This window comes from Ranitomeya variabilis, chromosome 8 (genome assembly GCF_051348905.1).
Source record: "Ranitomeya variabilis isolate aRanVar5 chromosome 8, aRanVar5.hap1, whole genome shotgun sequence".
In the NCBI taxonomy this organism is placed as follows: Eukaryota; Metazoa; Chordata; class Amphibia; order Anura; family Dendrobatidae; genus Ranitomeya; species Ranitomeya variabilis.
The window spans coordinates 115,983,683-115,997,865 of NC_135239.1; the positions used below are offsets into that span (position 1 = coordinate 115,983,683).

The window sequence follows — 14,183 nt, forward strand, 5'->3', positions numbered from 1 at the left end:
TATATATCATTTCATGTTGTGATGTCCTCCTGGAGGGTTGCCCATCTGTGTAACTTTTTTCATTCTTTGACCCATGGGCATATTCCGGCGTGTTGGTGTAGTTAGGATGCCTGGATTTTTTTGTGTCTTTTCCCAGCATTCAGTTTACATCTTCTATGCTGGTGTGGTTGACTGTCTTTTTCCAATCACCCTTTTTTTGTGTATTTATTACAATTTTGTGTATTTGATACTTCAATAAAAATTGTTTTTGATACCTCTACCGCTTGGTTGTGGATGTTCGGACACAGTTACACTTTCCACCTTATCTCGCAACCCAGTGTGTTCTTATAGGTTTATATGTTTTGGCTTAGGGGTATGCCCTCTGCTGGCCGAGGGGGCATTTTTGGTTTAGGTGTTATTTGCTTATTTTGTTTTTATCTTCGGTTTTACTTCCATAATAATACCGAAAATCATTTTGCAGGTTATTTTTACTACACAAATGCTGTAAAAACAAACAGACAAAAAAAAAACAAATGTAAAATTGGGTTTGTTTCTTCCCCTCAATTTCCCCACACTTAAATTAGTCTTGCAATAAACAAGCTCTCATACAGCTACATGGAGGGGGAAAAAAAATGTTATAGCTTTTGTGAAAAAGGGAGGAAATAAATAAAGGCTCAAAAATGGAAAAATCACCATGTTGGGACGGTGTTAAGAAACTAGAGGGATACAGTGCAGACAATTCATGTAGTTACTTTACTGCAATAATTATGTCTTGGTAAAACAATTGCTTTATGGTCTTAAGTAAAATATCAAAAATGTATGCAACGTGTAAATACACTCACAAGCTTAGACATACCTCATATCGTGTTTTTACGACTGTAAATGGTAGCATACAAACTCCTGTCAGTGTTCTGGATCCTGCACCCAAAGCAACCGACTTTATTGGGCTGAGTTCCTGCTCCGATAAAATATGCTGTTTCAAGAAATATAGCGTGCTGAAGTAGAGACCAACCCCAGGAATGCATCGCAAGAAGGACTGGAAATTGAATAAAAAAAACACACAAATATTACAGTAAGGTTTAATAGCTTTTAGGTCACTTGAAAGATTTGCTGATAAACGATTAAGACTACTCACACATCAGGTTTTCAGTGTCAGGCTAAATCCGGCGAATGTTGGAAAAACTGGATCCGGCGCAGATTGTGAAAAACTGATAGGATGGATCCGTTTTTTTGACGGATCCGGCTAGCCTATCTAGATTATTGGATAAAAAAAAAAAAAAATTTGGAGCATGCTCAGTTTAAAAAACTGGATCAGGCCGCCGGATCAGCCTTGTTCCGGATTCGGCACCTTCCGGCTCCCATAGGCTTCCATTCTAGCAAACAGCCGGAAGCGCCGGATCAGGCGCTTCAGGCTTTTTCGCCGGAGACAAAAAAACGTTGCAGTGGACGTTTTTTCAAGAAACCAGCGATCCGGAGAAAGCCGGATGAAACGCAATGTCATCCGGTGCAATCTGGCACTAATACAAGTCTATGGGAAAAAAACCTGATGCGGCGGCAACATTCACCTGATCCGTTTTTTTTGAAAATTAGCCGGATTTAGCCTGACACTGAAAACCTGATGTGTGAAAGTAGCCTTAGGGTATGTTTCCACGTTACGGATGGGCGGCGGTATCGCCGCAGCGGCGAAGCCGCTCGGCGCTAAGCCCCGCCCCCTTAATGGGACGCGATCATGCCGGATGTGTTAACTCTTCACATCCGGGATGATCGCTCTCTCCCATAGCGCCCTGTGATATGCCTTGCGGGGACGCTGCGTCCCCGCAAGGTGTACGGACATGCTGCGATCTGAAAAGACGCGCAGCATGTCCGTAGTCGCAGGGCCGCCGCGTGCGGGTTTCCACGCATAGTGGAGACGGGATTTCATAAAATCCCCTCCACTATGCAGGAACATCTGGACGCTGCTTGTTTGACGCTGCAGCGCTGCGCAGCGTCAAACAAGCAGCGTTTCCTGAACGTGGAAACATACCCTTAGGCTATTTTTACACGTAGCGTCTGTGCAGCTTTTTTATGCCAATTTTAAGCTGCATTTAAGCTGCTTACAAAAGCAGGTTTTGATTAGTTTTTGCAGCATTTTTTACAGAGTTTTTGTCAGGGAACATTTGTCTCCTGTAATGCTGATTATGCTTAGTGCAAAAAAAAAAAATCTGATTCCACTTTATCAGGTTTTGTCGAGAAAGACATAGCAAAACCTGATACCAGAGTTTTTTTGCAGTGTTTTTGCAGCATTTTTTGCACCACCCATTGCTTCCAATGAGTGAAAAACGCCGCAAAACACTGAAAAGTAGTGACAGGCTACATTTTTCAAAAACACATCTCTTTAACAAAACAGTCAGGTGTGTGCATCAGATTTCTGAAATCTCGTAGACTTTGATGGTACTGTGAAACACAGATGAAAATTTAAAATAAAAAAGCTGCAAAACACAACGCATGAACATAGCCATAGTTCTAGAGCTGAGATTAAAGCCAACTTCTGGTTGCATTGTTTTTAATCCCTTCATGACCTTGGGATTTTCAGTGTTCGTTTTTCGCTCCCCTCCTTCCCAGAGCCATAACTTTTTTACTTTTCCGTCAATATGGCCATGTGAGGGCTTATTTTTTGCGGGACAAGTTGTACTTTTGAATAACATAATTGGTTTTAGCAAAAAAAGTGCAATCCCATGCGTGTTTTTTGTTTGGCTTTTTTGCTAGCCTCACAAAATGCTAAAACTAACCTGCCATTATGATTCTCCAGGTCATTACGAGTTCATAGACACCTAACATGACTAAGTTATTTTTATCTAAGTGGTGAAAAAAATTCCAAACTTTGGTAAAAAAAAAAAATAAAATTGTGCCATTTTCCGATACCCGTAGCGTCTCCATTTTTCGTGATCTGGGGTCGGCTGAGGGCTTATTTTTTGTGTGCCGAGCTGTCGTTTTTAGTGATACCATTTTGGTGCCGATACGTTCTTTTGATCGCTTGTTATTGCATTGCGTTATGCAATGTCGCGGTGACCAAAAAAACAGTTTTGGCGTTTTGAATTTTTTTCTCGCTACGCCGTTTAGCGATCAGGTTAATGCTTTTTTGTATTGATAGATCGGGTGATTCTGAGCGCGGCAATACCAATATGTATATATTTGATTTTATTTTTATTGTTTTATTTTGAATGGGGAGATTTAAACTTTTATATTTTTATTTATTTCATATTTTTTAAAACATTTTTTTTTTAACTTTTGCCATGCTTCAATAGCCTCCATGGGTGGCTAGAAGCTGGCATAGCTTGATCGGCTCTGCTACATAGCAGCGATCATCAGATCGTTCCTATGTAGCTTAATTACTGGCTTGCTATGAGCGCCGACCACGGGGTGGCGCTCACAGCAAGCCAGGATCAGTAACCATAGAGGTCTCAAGGACCTCTATGGTTACTATTCTGACGATCTATGGTTACTAACCGATCATGTGACGGGGGTCGGCGATGAGCGCATTTCCAGACGCGCGGCTGGAAGCGGTAGTTAAATGCTGCTGTCAGGGTTTGACAGCGGCATTTAACTAGTTAATAGCGGCGAGTGGATCGCGATTCCACTCGCCGCTATTGCGCGCACATGTCAGCTGTTCAAAACAGCTGACATGTTGCGGTTTTGATGTGGGCTCACCTCCGGAGCCCACATCAAAGCAGGGGTTCTGACCTCGGACGTACTATCCTGTCCAAGGTCAGAAAGGGGTTAAAACAAGCTTACACCCTCAGTATTAAATGTTCTAATCTATAGTCACCATACTTAACATTTATCAGAGCATTGATGAGAATGTGCAGAGTATCATGATGAGAGAACAGGTAGGAAAGATGTACAGTGGCATATAAAATTTTGGGCACCTCTGGTCAAAATTACTGTGAACAGTTAAGCAAGTTGAAGATTAAATGATTAGGGACGATCGAATCGCTTCAGATAAGTGCTAACCGAATATCTATAGCGCTTCCCAAATTTGTTGTGCACTCCATGCATGTGTTGTGACTGTCACACAGCCGCGACACATACCGCTGCGGTGCCGATCAGCAGGACAAAGGTTACCGATGGCGCTATTCGGGAAGCCTTAGGGTATGTTTCCACGGTCAGGAAACGCATTTGACACTGCGTAGAGCTGCAGACTCGCACGAGTCTCTCGCATAAATACCCGGGCACTGCCTCCTTCACTCGGGACCGGAGCGTTCAGCTACATAGAAATACATGCAGCCACACTCCGATCCCGAGTGCCGGGTATTGAGGTGCGAGTGTCTTGCAAGTGTGACCCCTGCCTAGCGCAGATTTTGTGTGTGTGTGTCTTTACTTAAGGTAGGGATCACACATGCGAGAAACTCGGACGAGCCTCGCATCTTAAAATCAGGCACTGTTGCCGTCACTCGGGAGCGGAGCGTGCGACTGCATAGAAATACATGCAACCGCATGATCCGCTCCCGAGTGCCGGCGGCAGTGTCAGGTATTAAGATACGAGACTCGTCCGAGTTTCTCGCATGTGTGAATCCGGCCTAACTCTTTATGTACCATTTTATTATGTTTATTACAAAACATCGGGCTTGCTATTTATCGTATCTATCTATCCATTGTATCTATCCATTAACTATCGATATATCTATTATCTATCGATATATCTATCTAGCCATCTATAGATAAATCTATCTATCGATAGATAGCTATATCTATAGATAGACAATAAATCGATATATCGATAGATACGATGGATAGATAGATCTAGATTGATACGATATAGCTATAGATAGATATATCGATAGATAAATAGAGATAGATGTATCTATTGTATCTATCTAATCTATCATATCTATTATCTGTCTATAGATGGATCTATCATCTATCTGTGTGTGTAAACATTCTTCAAATGGAGTACGTAAAGGTTGGACAAGGAAGTTACATCACAATTTTTTTTTTTGCATATCTTTATTTAGCTTACAAAAACACAAATCCACATGAAAAACGCGGATGAACGCAGCGTCCAAACTGCAGCGTTTACTGACTGTGGGAACATATCCCAATACAGAAAATTACTTTTTTTTTTTTCCTTCCCAGAAGCCAACTTTCAATTTGCTTTATTTAAAGTGACAAAAACACGCATGCAATGAAAAAACGCATCAATAACATGCGGAAAAAATGCATCAAAAATGCAGGTGACCTGCCAGTGACCCCTGATGCAGATTTGCGTCAAATCCTGAACAAAATCTGAGCCATTCCTGACCGTGGAAACATACCCTTAGAGATTCAGATAAGCATTTATCCAAAACTATTTGATCATTCCTAGAATTGCTCTCTAAAAAGGATTAAAGTTAAAGTTGACACATTTCCTTTGTGTTTAAGGCAAGAAAAAAAAATTATATAGTCATTTCTTACATTTTAAAAATGCACAAGTTTGAGCACCATGCATGGTTAATACCTAGTAGCTCCCCCTTTTGAAAATATAACCGCTTGTAAATGCTTTTTTTGTAGCCAGACAAGTCTTTCAATTCTTGTTTGAGGGATTTTCATCCATTCTTCCTTGGAAAATTCTTTTAGTTCTGTGCGATTCCTTGGTCATCAAGCATGCACTGCTATTTTGAGGTCTAGCCACAGATTTTTTATGATATTCAGATCAGGGAACTGTGAGGGCCATTGTAAAATCTTCACCTTACCCCTTTTGTAGTAGTCTTGAGGATTTTCACGTGTTTAGGATCATTATCCATTTGTAGAAGCCATCATCTTTTCAACTTCAGATTTTTTACAGATGGTGTTATGTTTGCATCAAGAATTTGCTGAAATTTAATTTAATTCTTCCCTCTTCCCACAACCCCAAAGCATGACTGATCCACCCCCATTAAATGGTTCGCAAGCTGTTCTTTTCCTAAAATTTGGTGCCCTTTTCTCTCCACACATACCTTTGATCATTGCGGCCAAAGAGTTCAATTTTAACCTCTTCGGTCCACAGGAATTGCCATTTCCTAATTAAGTTTCAAACTCCGGAAAGGACAACTTGAAAACACTTTGCTATCCTATAGCCTTCTGCTGTGTGGGCCGCCATCATTTTCGGAGTGCTAGGCAGCGCTTACAATAATCCATGGCAGCGGTTTCTTGGGACACGGTTAGTGGAAGCTGGGTTTTCATAACACTGGGTCATTTTCATCACCAGCAGAGATGGGTGGACACCTGCATGTTCGGATCCGTGGGGTTCGGCCAAACAGTTACAAAAAGTTCGGGTTCGGTTACCACAACAGTACCTGGACCCGAACCCCATTCACTTGAATGGGGGGGCCGAACATCCAGTGTTTGCCATGCTGTCATGTGCATGAAAGCACGGCAAACACAGCTTCTGATCGGCGGTGAAATCATTCCCCCGGTCGGAGAGCCGTGGTTCCCACACTGTCAAAAGACAGCGTGAGCGCTCAGCTGTGATTGGAGGTATACAGGTTACCTCCCTTCACTGGTGCCAGCTGATAGGACTACTGCTCCCATCATCTGACACCTGCTGCCGCTAATAACAGTTCGCTGCTGAACACTGAAGGGCATGCAATTTAAGATTACGTCCAGAAACCAGTGCCAGAGTAAGGATGCACTTTGTGGGCAGAGCTTGTACGGCCCCCAAAGGATGGTATAAATATTCATATGGCCCTTGGCAGGAGAGGGAAAAAAAAGAAAAAAAAGAAAAAAAAAAAAAAAAAGATTCCCTACCCCTGCCATATGTTGTGGAAAACTACTATTTGGGCACATGGGGCAGAGCTCGGAAGGGAAGAAGCGCCATTTGACTTTTGAAGTGCAAATTTGTCTGGAATAGATTGTGGATGCCATGTTGCATTTGACCAGCCCCTGACAGGACAAAACACTAGAAACCCCACAATTGACCGTTTTGAAAGCTACACCTCTTAAATAATTTCTCTTGGGGTGTAGTGAGCATTTTAAATCCACAGGTATTACAAAGAACTGTACAAAATTGGTGTGCGAAAATAAAATAGTTAGATTTTTAAGTAATTCGATTTCTAGGAACCCTCCACGACAGCACCATAGGAGATACTCCCCATGCCCTTATAGTAACAGGAAACACAAAGAGGTCAAATACTCACTTTCTCTCTCCAGTGTTTTTGAGGACAACACTGGTATGCATGCTTCAATATTTATTTACACCAACAAATGATAAAGAAAATAGTAATGTGGGATTACCTGTGCTGTCAAGTATGGTTCCTATAAATCGGATTACAGGAAAGTCAAGTTTTATTTTCTCTAGTCACCCTTCACGACAGCACCATAAGAGAAATGACAAAGAATACTTTTTAAAGAAAGGCAATGGCCTGGAGAACTTTCCTTCCAAAAGCTAAATCAGTATTAGACATCAGATCTAGCATGTAATATTTGGGAAGGTATGGACCTGAGGACCAGGTAGCCCTGCAGATATGCTCGATGGAGGCACTTGCCCTTTCAGCCCATGGACAGACAAGGCTCTGGTAGATATGATCTATAATAAATTGCACATGTCAGACCTCAAAAAACAAAAAAAATTCCAAAATTTATTAAGAATACAAAACAACAATCACAGCAATGATGGAAATAGGTACCAATATAGAGGCACCCCAGGCCAGAGGCAAGCTTATTACAACAATAAAATCCACCGCCACATTATCTAGACCTCTTGTGGATCAACAGTCTTTCTCGCCAAAGGCGTAGCTATAATGTACTTCCATAGATATATCGTGACAAATGCGGCATCATAGAGAATACCAATACTATAGTGCTTACATTACCTCTGGTCTGATGGTGCCAGGGGTTGTGGCACCATCAGACCACACCCCCCCATAGCCGTGGGGTTATAGACTCAATCATCACAATGAAAGAAGACGGCGTTCTATCAATTGGAGAACCTGAAATGATGAGAGAAAGTTTTCCGGCATGAGAAATGGTGTTAAAGACAACTTATTTCAATCACAATTGCTTGTAAAAGCAGATTTTTTGACCTACAGTTAAAAAAAGTGTTAGAGGAAATTGGCGATGTAAGGGTGGGAAGAGAAATACTCTGACTCCCAATTGTTAGATGGCAAATGCTACATCCGCCACAGGCAAAAGTTCCCCTTAATCGTACACCCCTTTCCAACCTATGAGTAGGTCTCTTGAAATGGCTGTGGCAAAGTGACTCTTTAAGAGACTGAGCCTTCCTAGCTACCAAGGTGGGTTTAGGGGCTATATGGGGTGCCAATTTGGGTTCATTGTCCAAAATTCCCCAATATCTGGACAGAATACCCCGAAGTGCCTGCCACTGATTATTATACGTTGTCACCAGGCCTATTGGTCTGGAAGTGTCCCACATACGTGGATTCAAAAGGTGTGCCCTTTCCAAATCCCTGGCTGACATAAAGGCTCTCGTGATTACCTTCTTGGGGTATCCTCTATCCTTGAAGCGATCAAATTTTTTTAAATGTAGGTCAAAAAATCTGATCTATGGTTTGGTCTGTAAATGCCCTAAAATCTACATGGGTCAGACAAGTCAAGAACTTAGTCGTAGAGTACAACAACACCTTTCTAGTATAAACACCACTAAAGTTGATCTGGCAAAAGGCAAAATACTGACCCCGGTGGCATCACATTTTTTACAGATACATAATGGTTCTAGTGCTGATCTTAGGGTGCTGGGTTTGGACGCTGTACAGACAGATATCAGAGGTGGCAACACCACCCTCGAATTATTAAGACGAGAATCAAAATGGATATACAATGTTCGCAGTCTCTCACCGGGGGGACTGAATGAGGATTTACTTTTTACCGGCTTTTACAAGCAATTGTGATTGAAATAAGTTGTCTTTAACACCATTTCTCATGCCGGAAAACTTTCATCATTTCAGGTTCTCCAATTGATAGAACGCCGTCTTCTTTCATTGTGATGATTGAGTCTATAGCCCCACGGCTATGGGAGTGTGGAAACTCACAGTTCTTTAAGCATATATTCTACTGAATCACCACCCTGCTGTATTAGTTACATGTTTCTACTTCTTTTGTTTGAACATCATTGTTGTTTGTCATATTTTCAGCATCGCTATGTTTTGCTCATATATACAACAAATGAATTCCTTTTGCTTAGTGGGGAACCCGTGGAGATTACTGTTTGAGAGGATCATACCAGATCCCCTCGGACCGTGCAGCATCAGGGGTAGAGAGGAAGAGAGAAAGAAAGAAAAGGGAGAAAAGGAAGGAAAAATTTTTTAAAAGGTTTTTTTTTTTTTTTTTCTTCTATCTTCATGTATATACATGCTATCTAAAAAGCTCTTTATTCATTTCTAGGGACTACTTATTAAGGCAACATATTACTTCTAGGGCCTTGTGTGGTATGGCATCATTCATAGATGTGGTTTGATTTAAGCTTACCCGTGGAGATGTTTGGGACAGGGGAACTACCAGTTCCCTAGTCTCAAAGGCTGGATAATTAGATTTTTGCACTTTTCCTTGCTATTTAATTCTATTCATGTGCCTAGAAAAAGGCTCAGTGGGAAAAGACTATTTATGCAATTGTATGTTGAACGCTTTTCTTGGACTTGCATATTTGTTCTAGGATTTGCAGATAATGCATTATTACAGTTATTCATTGAATTTTTTTTTTTTTCCTCTGGCTTGATCTCCGCTTTACCTATAGCTCAAGCTCGGAGGTTTATGGGTAATTACACTGATCTAACATCATTGCTTTTGTCCATTAAAACTTATACATAGACTCAATCTTTCAAAATCTTGTCTCATTAGCCTTACTTATGGCTGGTTAACTTCTCGTCTGATATCTGACAGGGTTTATGTGTGCTCATTCTTACTAAACACTCATCCGTTTGACACTACTTTATTAGTCTCTACAAATATGAAGCATATACCGCCGCGCCATTTTGAACGTCCTGTGTTTGTATAAACATAGTCTCACTCTGGGATGTAGCATGTTCTCTGATACGCATAGGAAATTCAATATTTCCGTGACGCAATTATGTTTGTGGAGATTGACTAGTCTACATGCACACTCCTACACGGGGTGTTTTTGTGGGCCTGTTTTCATCAAGATCTTGCCGTCTGGCATCAACCTCTGTGGCTTGTGCATATGAGTGGGGCTCACTGCCACATAAGTGTGCACGCCTGTGTACTATACAATCAGAGCCTTATCTAGGTTCTGTTTGGTAGACTCTTCTTTAACGCGTGTTGTCATGGTGAAGGCTAGCTTTCACTGTGCAGCGGCAACCGTAGCTTGTTTCATGCGCAGGGGTTTTCAAACTGAACTGGGGCTTATATGCGCTCGTTTACAAAATAATTTTTTACCGCTGTATTAGTGTGTAATTTTAAATATTTTTAATGATAGCCCTATCCCAGTCAGTCTTGATTTCAGCATACAGATTTAACATACCTGTGGGCGGCATACATCACTGCGGCTAAGATCTCTTCACTACGCAGTTGTATCAGCATCACGCCCATGACCTTACGCATTGTCCTGCTTTTTTGCGGGCGGTGCACTTGATTAGGGTTAATACTTGCGCATATTTAATTACTTTGTAGGCGGCACATAGTACTTGGGTCAAGGCCAGCCTTTACTATGCAGCTGCATTAACACGACGTTTAATATCATGTACATCTGATCTGTTTGTACTAGCTATGCGCGCTACTAGGGTGACTGCTCGTCTGTACTGCGCAGCTGTACAAACATAATGTCTTTGACCATGCGCAGCGTCTGTCTTACTAGCTGTACACATCACCATGGTTACGGCTTGCCATCACTGCGCAGTTGCACTTGCATGACGTCATCAATCATGCGCAGTGGCGTGCATCAGTCAGCGGTGCATGCTGCCATGGTGAGGGTTTCTCCTTACTACGCTGCTGCACCAGCATGACGTCTTTGATCATGCGCAGTGGACTTTATTCAGGACTTAGGAAATATCTCGTGTTACCGGAAGGTAAATCCAGCGTGTCCTCTCCTCAGCGTTCCGGAAGTAGGTCCCCAGCAAGCTTCACAACTCTAGGTAATTACCGCAGCTGCTGTACATCACTCATTACTTTATGTTATATTTAAGAATACCTGGCCAATTACATCTCCAGCCTCTGACGAAGCCACCTTGCGGTGGTCGGGCATCTCCACGGGCTCCCCTGCTCCCAGGCTTTGCATTTGTTCCATGCGCTGTTTTGGGTTTGTATTAGCCACTGTGTTATTATACACAGCTTGGTTCTTTGGCCGTTGTGAGTGCTAGCAGTGACATCTGCACTTTTTATTTAGTTTATTCACAGGCCTTTTGCCCACCACCAGTTAGATTCAGTGCAGAGGAACAACAGTATATTTTGGTGTGTTGCTATGTTGATGGTATATGTGTATATCTATATGTATTATTGTGACATATTTTGAGTCCTTGCTGTAATTTGCATATATCATTTTTACCTTCTTGTAGCTACCACCATCACTGTTTATCACACCAATTTATTGTTTGGCCTTGGGAGGGGCAGTCTTAGGCTTTATTGTAAGCTGTTTGGGTTTTTGATGTTAAGTCTGTTTTGACTTTTTTTAACTGTTTTTAATGTGTGTTGGTTTTGTATTCAATAAAATTATCATTACTATATTTGTGTTTGGTGATCCCCAATTTTTGGTCCGTAGCTTTTTCTCTGTTTGCATTGTTTGTCTAATTGGTATTTAAGACTCTGGTGGAGTATACCGTGAACTTTTCTAAAAAGGTAATTTATGTTTTTTGTATGCTTCACTTATTGCCTTCATCCAATCTGCAATCGCGCTCTTTGAAGTCTATTTGCCTTTTTTGTGTCCATAGTATTGTACGAAGATATTTTGATCATCCTTCTACGATTTTGATCTTTGAAGATAATGCAGGACAGTTCTATGTATATCCAGAGTATGGAATTCCATTTTTCTGTTATTGGATGGGTTTTGGCAAAAGGAAGGTAACAATTTCTTGGGACATATGGAACGCTTATTAAGTTACCTTAGGTAAAAAAGGATGGGTTCAATTGAAAAATGATTCTATTGTCAAGTTCTTAGGTAGGGTTCTCTGGTTGAGGGGTCTTGCGGTTCACCCACTCTCCTCGCTGTCGCGATTGCCATCAGGAAGGCTGCTTTCCAGGACAGTTTATCCAGCGTCAATAGGCTCAAACAATGGAATTATGAAACTTTTGACGACCATGTTTAGGTCCCAGTTTGGAACCAGGTTGGATACCAGGGGTTGTAACAGAGGCTGGGGTTATAAACCTTTTGATCCAGCGATGGTCTGCTAGACTTTGATCAAAGTCTGAGCTGAGGGCTGAAACTTGGAACTTCAGAGTGCTTGTCTTTAAGAACTTCTCCAGTCTGCTCTGTATATACAGTACAGACCAAAAGTTTGGACACAACTTCTCATTTGAAGATTTTTCTGTATTTTCATGACTATGAAAATTGTACATTCACACTGAAGGCATCAAAACTATGAATTAACACATGTGGAAGTATATACTTAATAAAAAAGTGTGAAACAACTGAAAATATGTCTTATATTCTAGGTTCTTCAAAGTAGCCACCTTTTGCTTTGATGACTGCTTTGCACACTCTTGGCATTCTCTTGATGAGCTTCAAGAGGTAGTCACCGGGAATGTTTTTCACTTCACAGGTGTGCCCGGTCAGGTTTAGTAAGTGGGATTTCTTGTCATATAAATGGGGCTGGGACCATCAGTTGTGTTGAGAAGTCTGGTGGATACACAGCTGATAGTCCTACTGAATGTCATGCTCGCGCCCAGACTGGTTGGCGCGGGCGTGCGGGAGAGTGGCCCCACTGGACCACAGACCAAACTTCCCAGGAAGGGGCGTAACTAAGTAGCTTCCTAGGTGTTCGCTGGAGCCTCTGATGGTGAGGTCAGACTTGTGCAATAGGGAGCTACCAGGTACCACTCCAGGGTGGAGTCTGGTTGTGGCTGCTGATCCTACCGGGGAACGGAACATAGACAAGCAAGCGGGCACGGCTGGCACATAGGCAGGCAGACGGGTACAACAGGAACACTGTCAGGCAGGCAGGCACGGCTGGCTCTCAGGTAGGCAGGCACGGCTGGCTCTCTGGCAGGACTGGTGGACAAGACTGGCACACTGGAAGAACCGGTAGGGACCGGTCTGCAGGCAGGTATGTAGAATGGGTAAGAACCTGTTCAGACACGAGGACTTAGGAATAAGTAGAAAAAGACCGCAAGAGCGGATGCAGAGCGAAAGCACAGGAGCTGGAGGCAAGAACAGAAGTGCAGGAGGCGGAGCCAAGAGCAGGAGGCGGAGCCAAGTGCAGACAGGCAGGAGGCGGAGCCAAGAGCTGGCGGCGGAGCCAAGTGCAGGAGAAGTAGAACCGCAAGGAGCGGAGCCAGGTAGAACCGCAAGGAGCGGAGCCAGGTAGAACCGCAAGGAGCGGAGCCAGGTAGAACCGCAAGGAGCGGAGCCAGGTAGAACCGCAAGGAGCGGAGCCAGGTAGAACCGCAAGGAGCGGAGCCAGGTAGAACCGCAAGGAGCGGAGCCAGGTAGAACCGCAAGGAGCGGAGCCAGGTAGAACCGCAAGGAGCGGAGCCAGGTAGAACCGCAAGGAGCGGAGCCAGGTAGAACCGCAAGGAGCGGAGAGGAGCTGCGGGAGAGGTCTCTGCAGCAAAGCTGAGCAGAGCCACAAGGAATGTGGAGAGAAGCTGCAGCAAGGGATAACTGCAACAGCAGAAGATAAGCTGAGAAGAAAGGAGCAGAAACGCAGAAGTGAGGAGCAGAGGTAAAGTAAAAAAGGTTCAGAGCAGGCAGAGCTGCAAGAGTGAGGAGTGTAAGCAGACTGAGAATACATGGAAAGACAACAGGGAAGGAAGCCAAAGACTAGGAGACCGAGGTAAGACTAAGTGCAGACAAGGCAATGGAACAAGACACAAGGACAAAGACACAGGGACCAGGATATACTGCCTCCTGGTGGGCGGACAACAAGACCAAGGAAATAACACAGAAAATCCTCCAGAGAGGGAGTAACTCAGAGAAAGGCCAGGCAAACTCAGAAGCAAGACACTAACTAAGCTAACACATTGCACAGGCCCAGAACACTGGGTGGAGCTGCACTATATACTGGAGGCCTCTTGACAATTGGTCAGGAACAGATTGGACAGATGCACCTGATTCCTATAAGAACCAGAGAGTTCAGGCGCCGCCCCTC

The 14,183-nt window shown here is 43.0% G+C and overlaps 1 protein-coding gene across 2 annotated transcripts in view; it reads right to left on the minus strand.

Annotated features, from left to right (window-relative positions):
* The window catches only part of SLC25A38 (solute carrier family 25 member 38), a 210,246-nt gene that overhangs the window by 143,390 nt on the left and 52,673 nt on the right, over positions 1 to 14,183 (minus strand). For both annotated transcript variants that reach the window (XM_077278915.1, XM_077278914.1), the window contains one exon: positions 836 to 1,015. In XM_077278915.1, the coding sequence (XP_077135030.1) occupies positions 836 to 1,015 (180 nt within the window). The remainder of the gene's footprint in view (positions 1 to 835; positions 1,016 to 14,183) is intronic.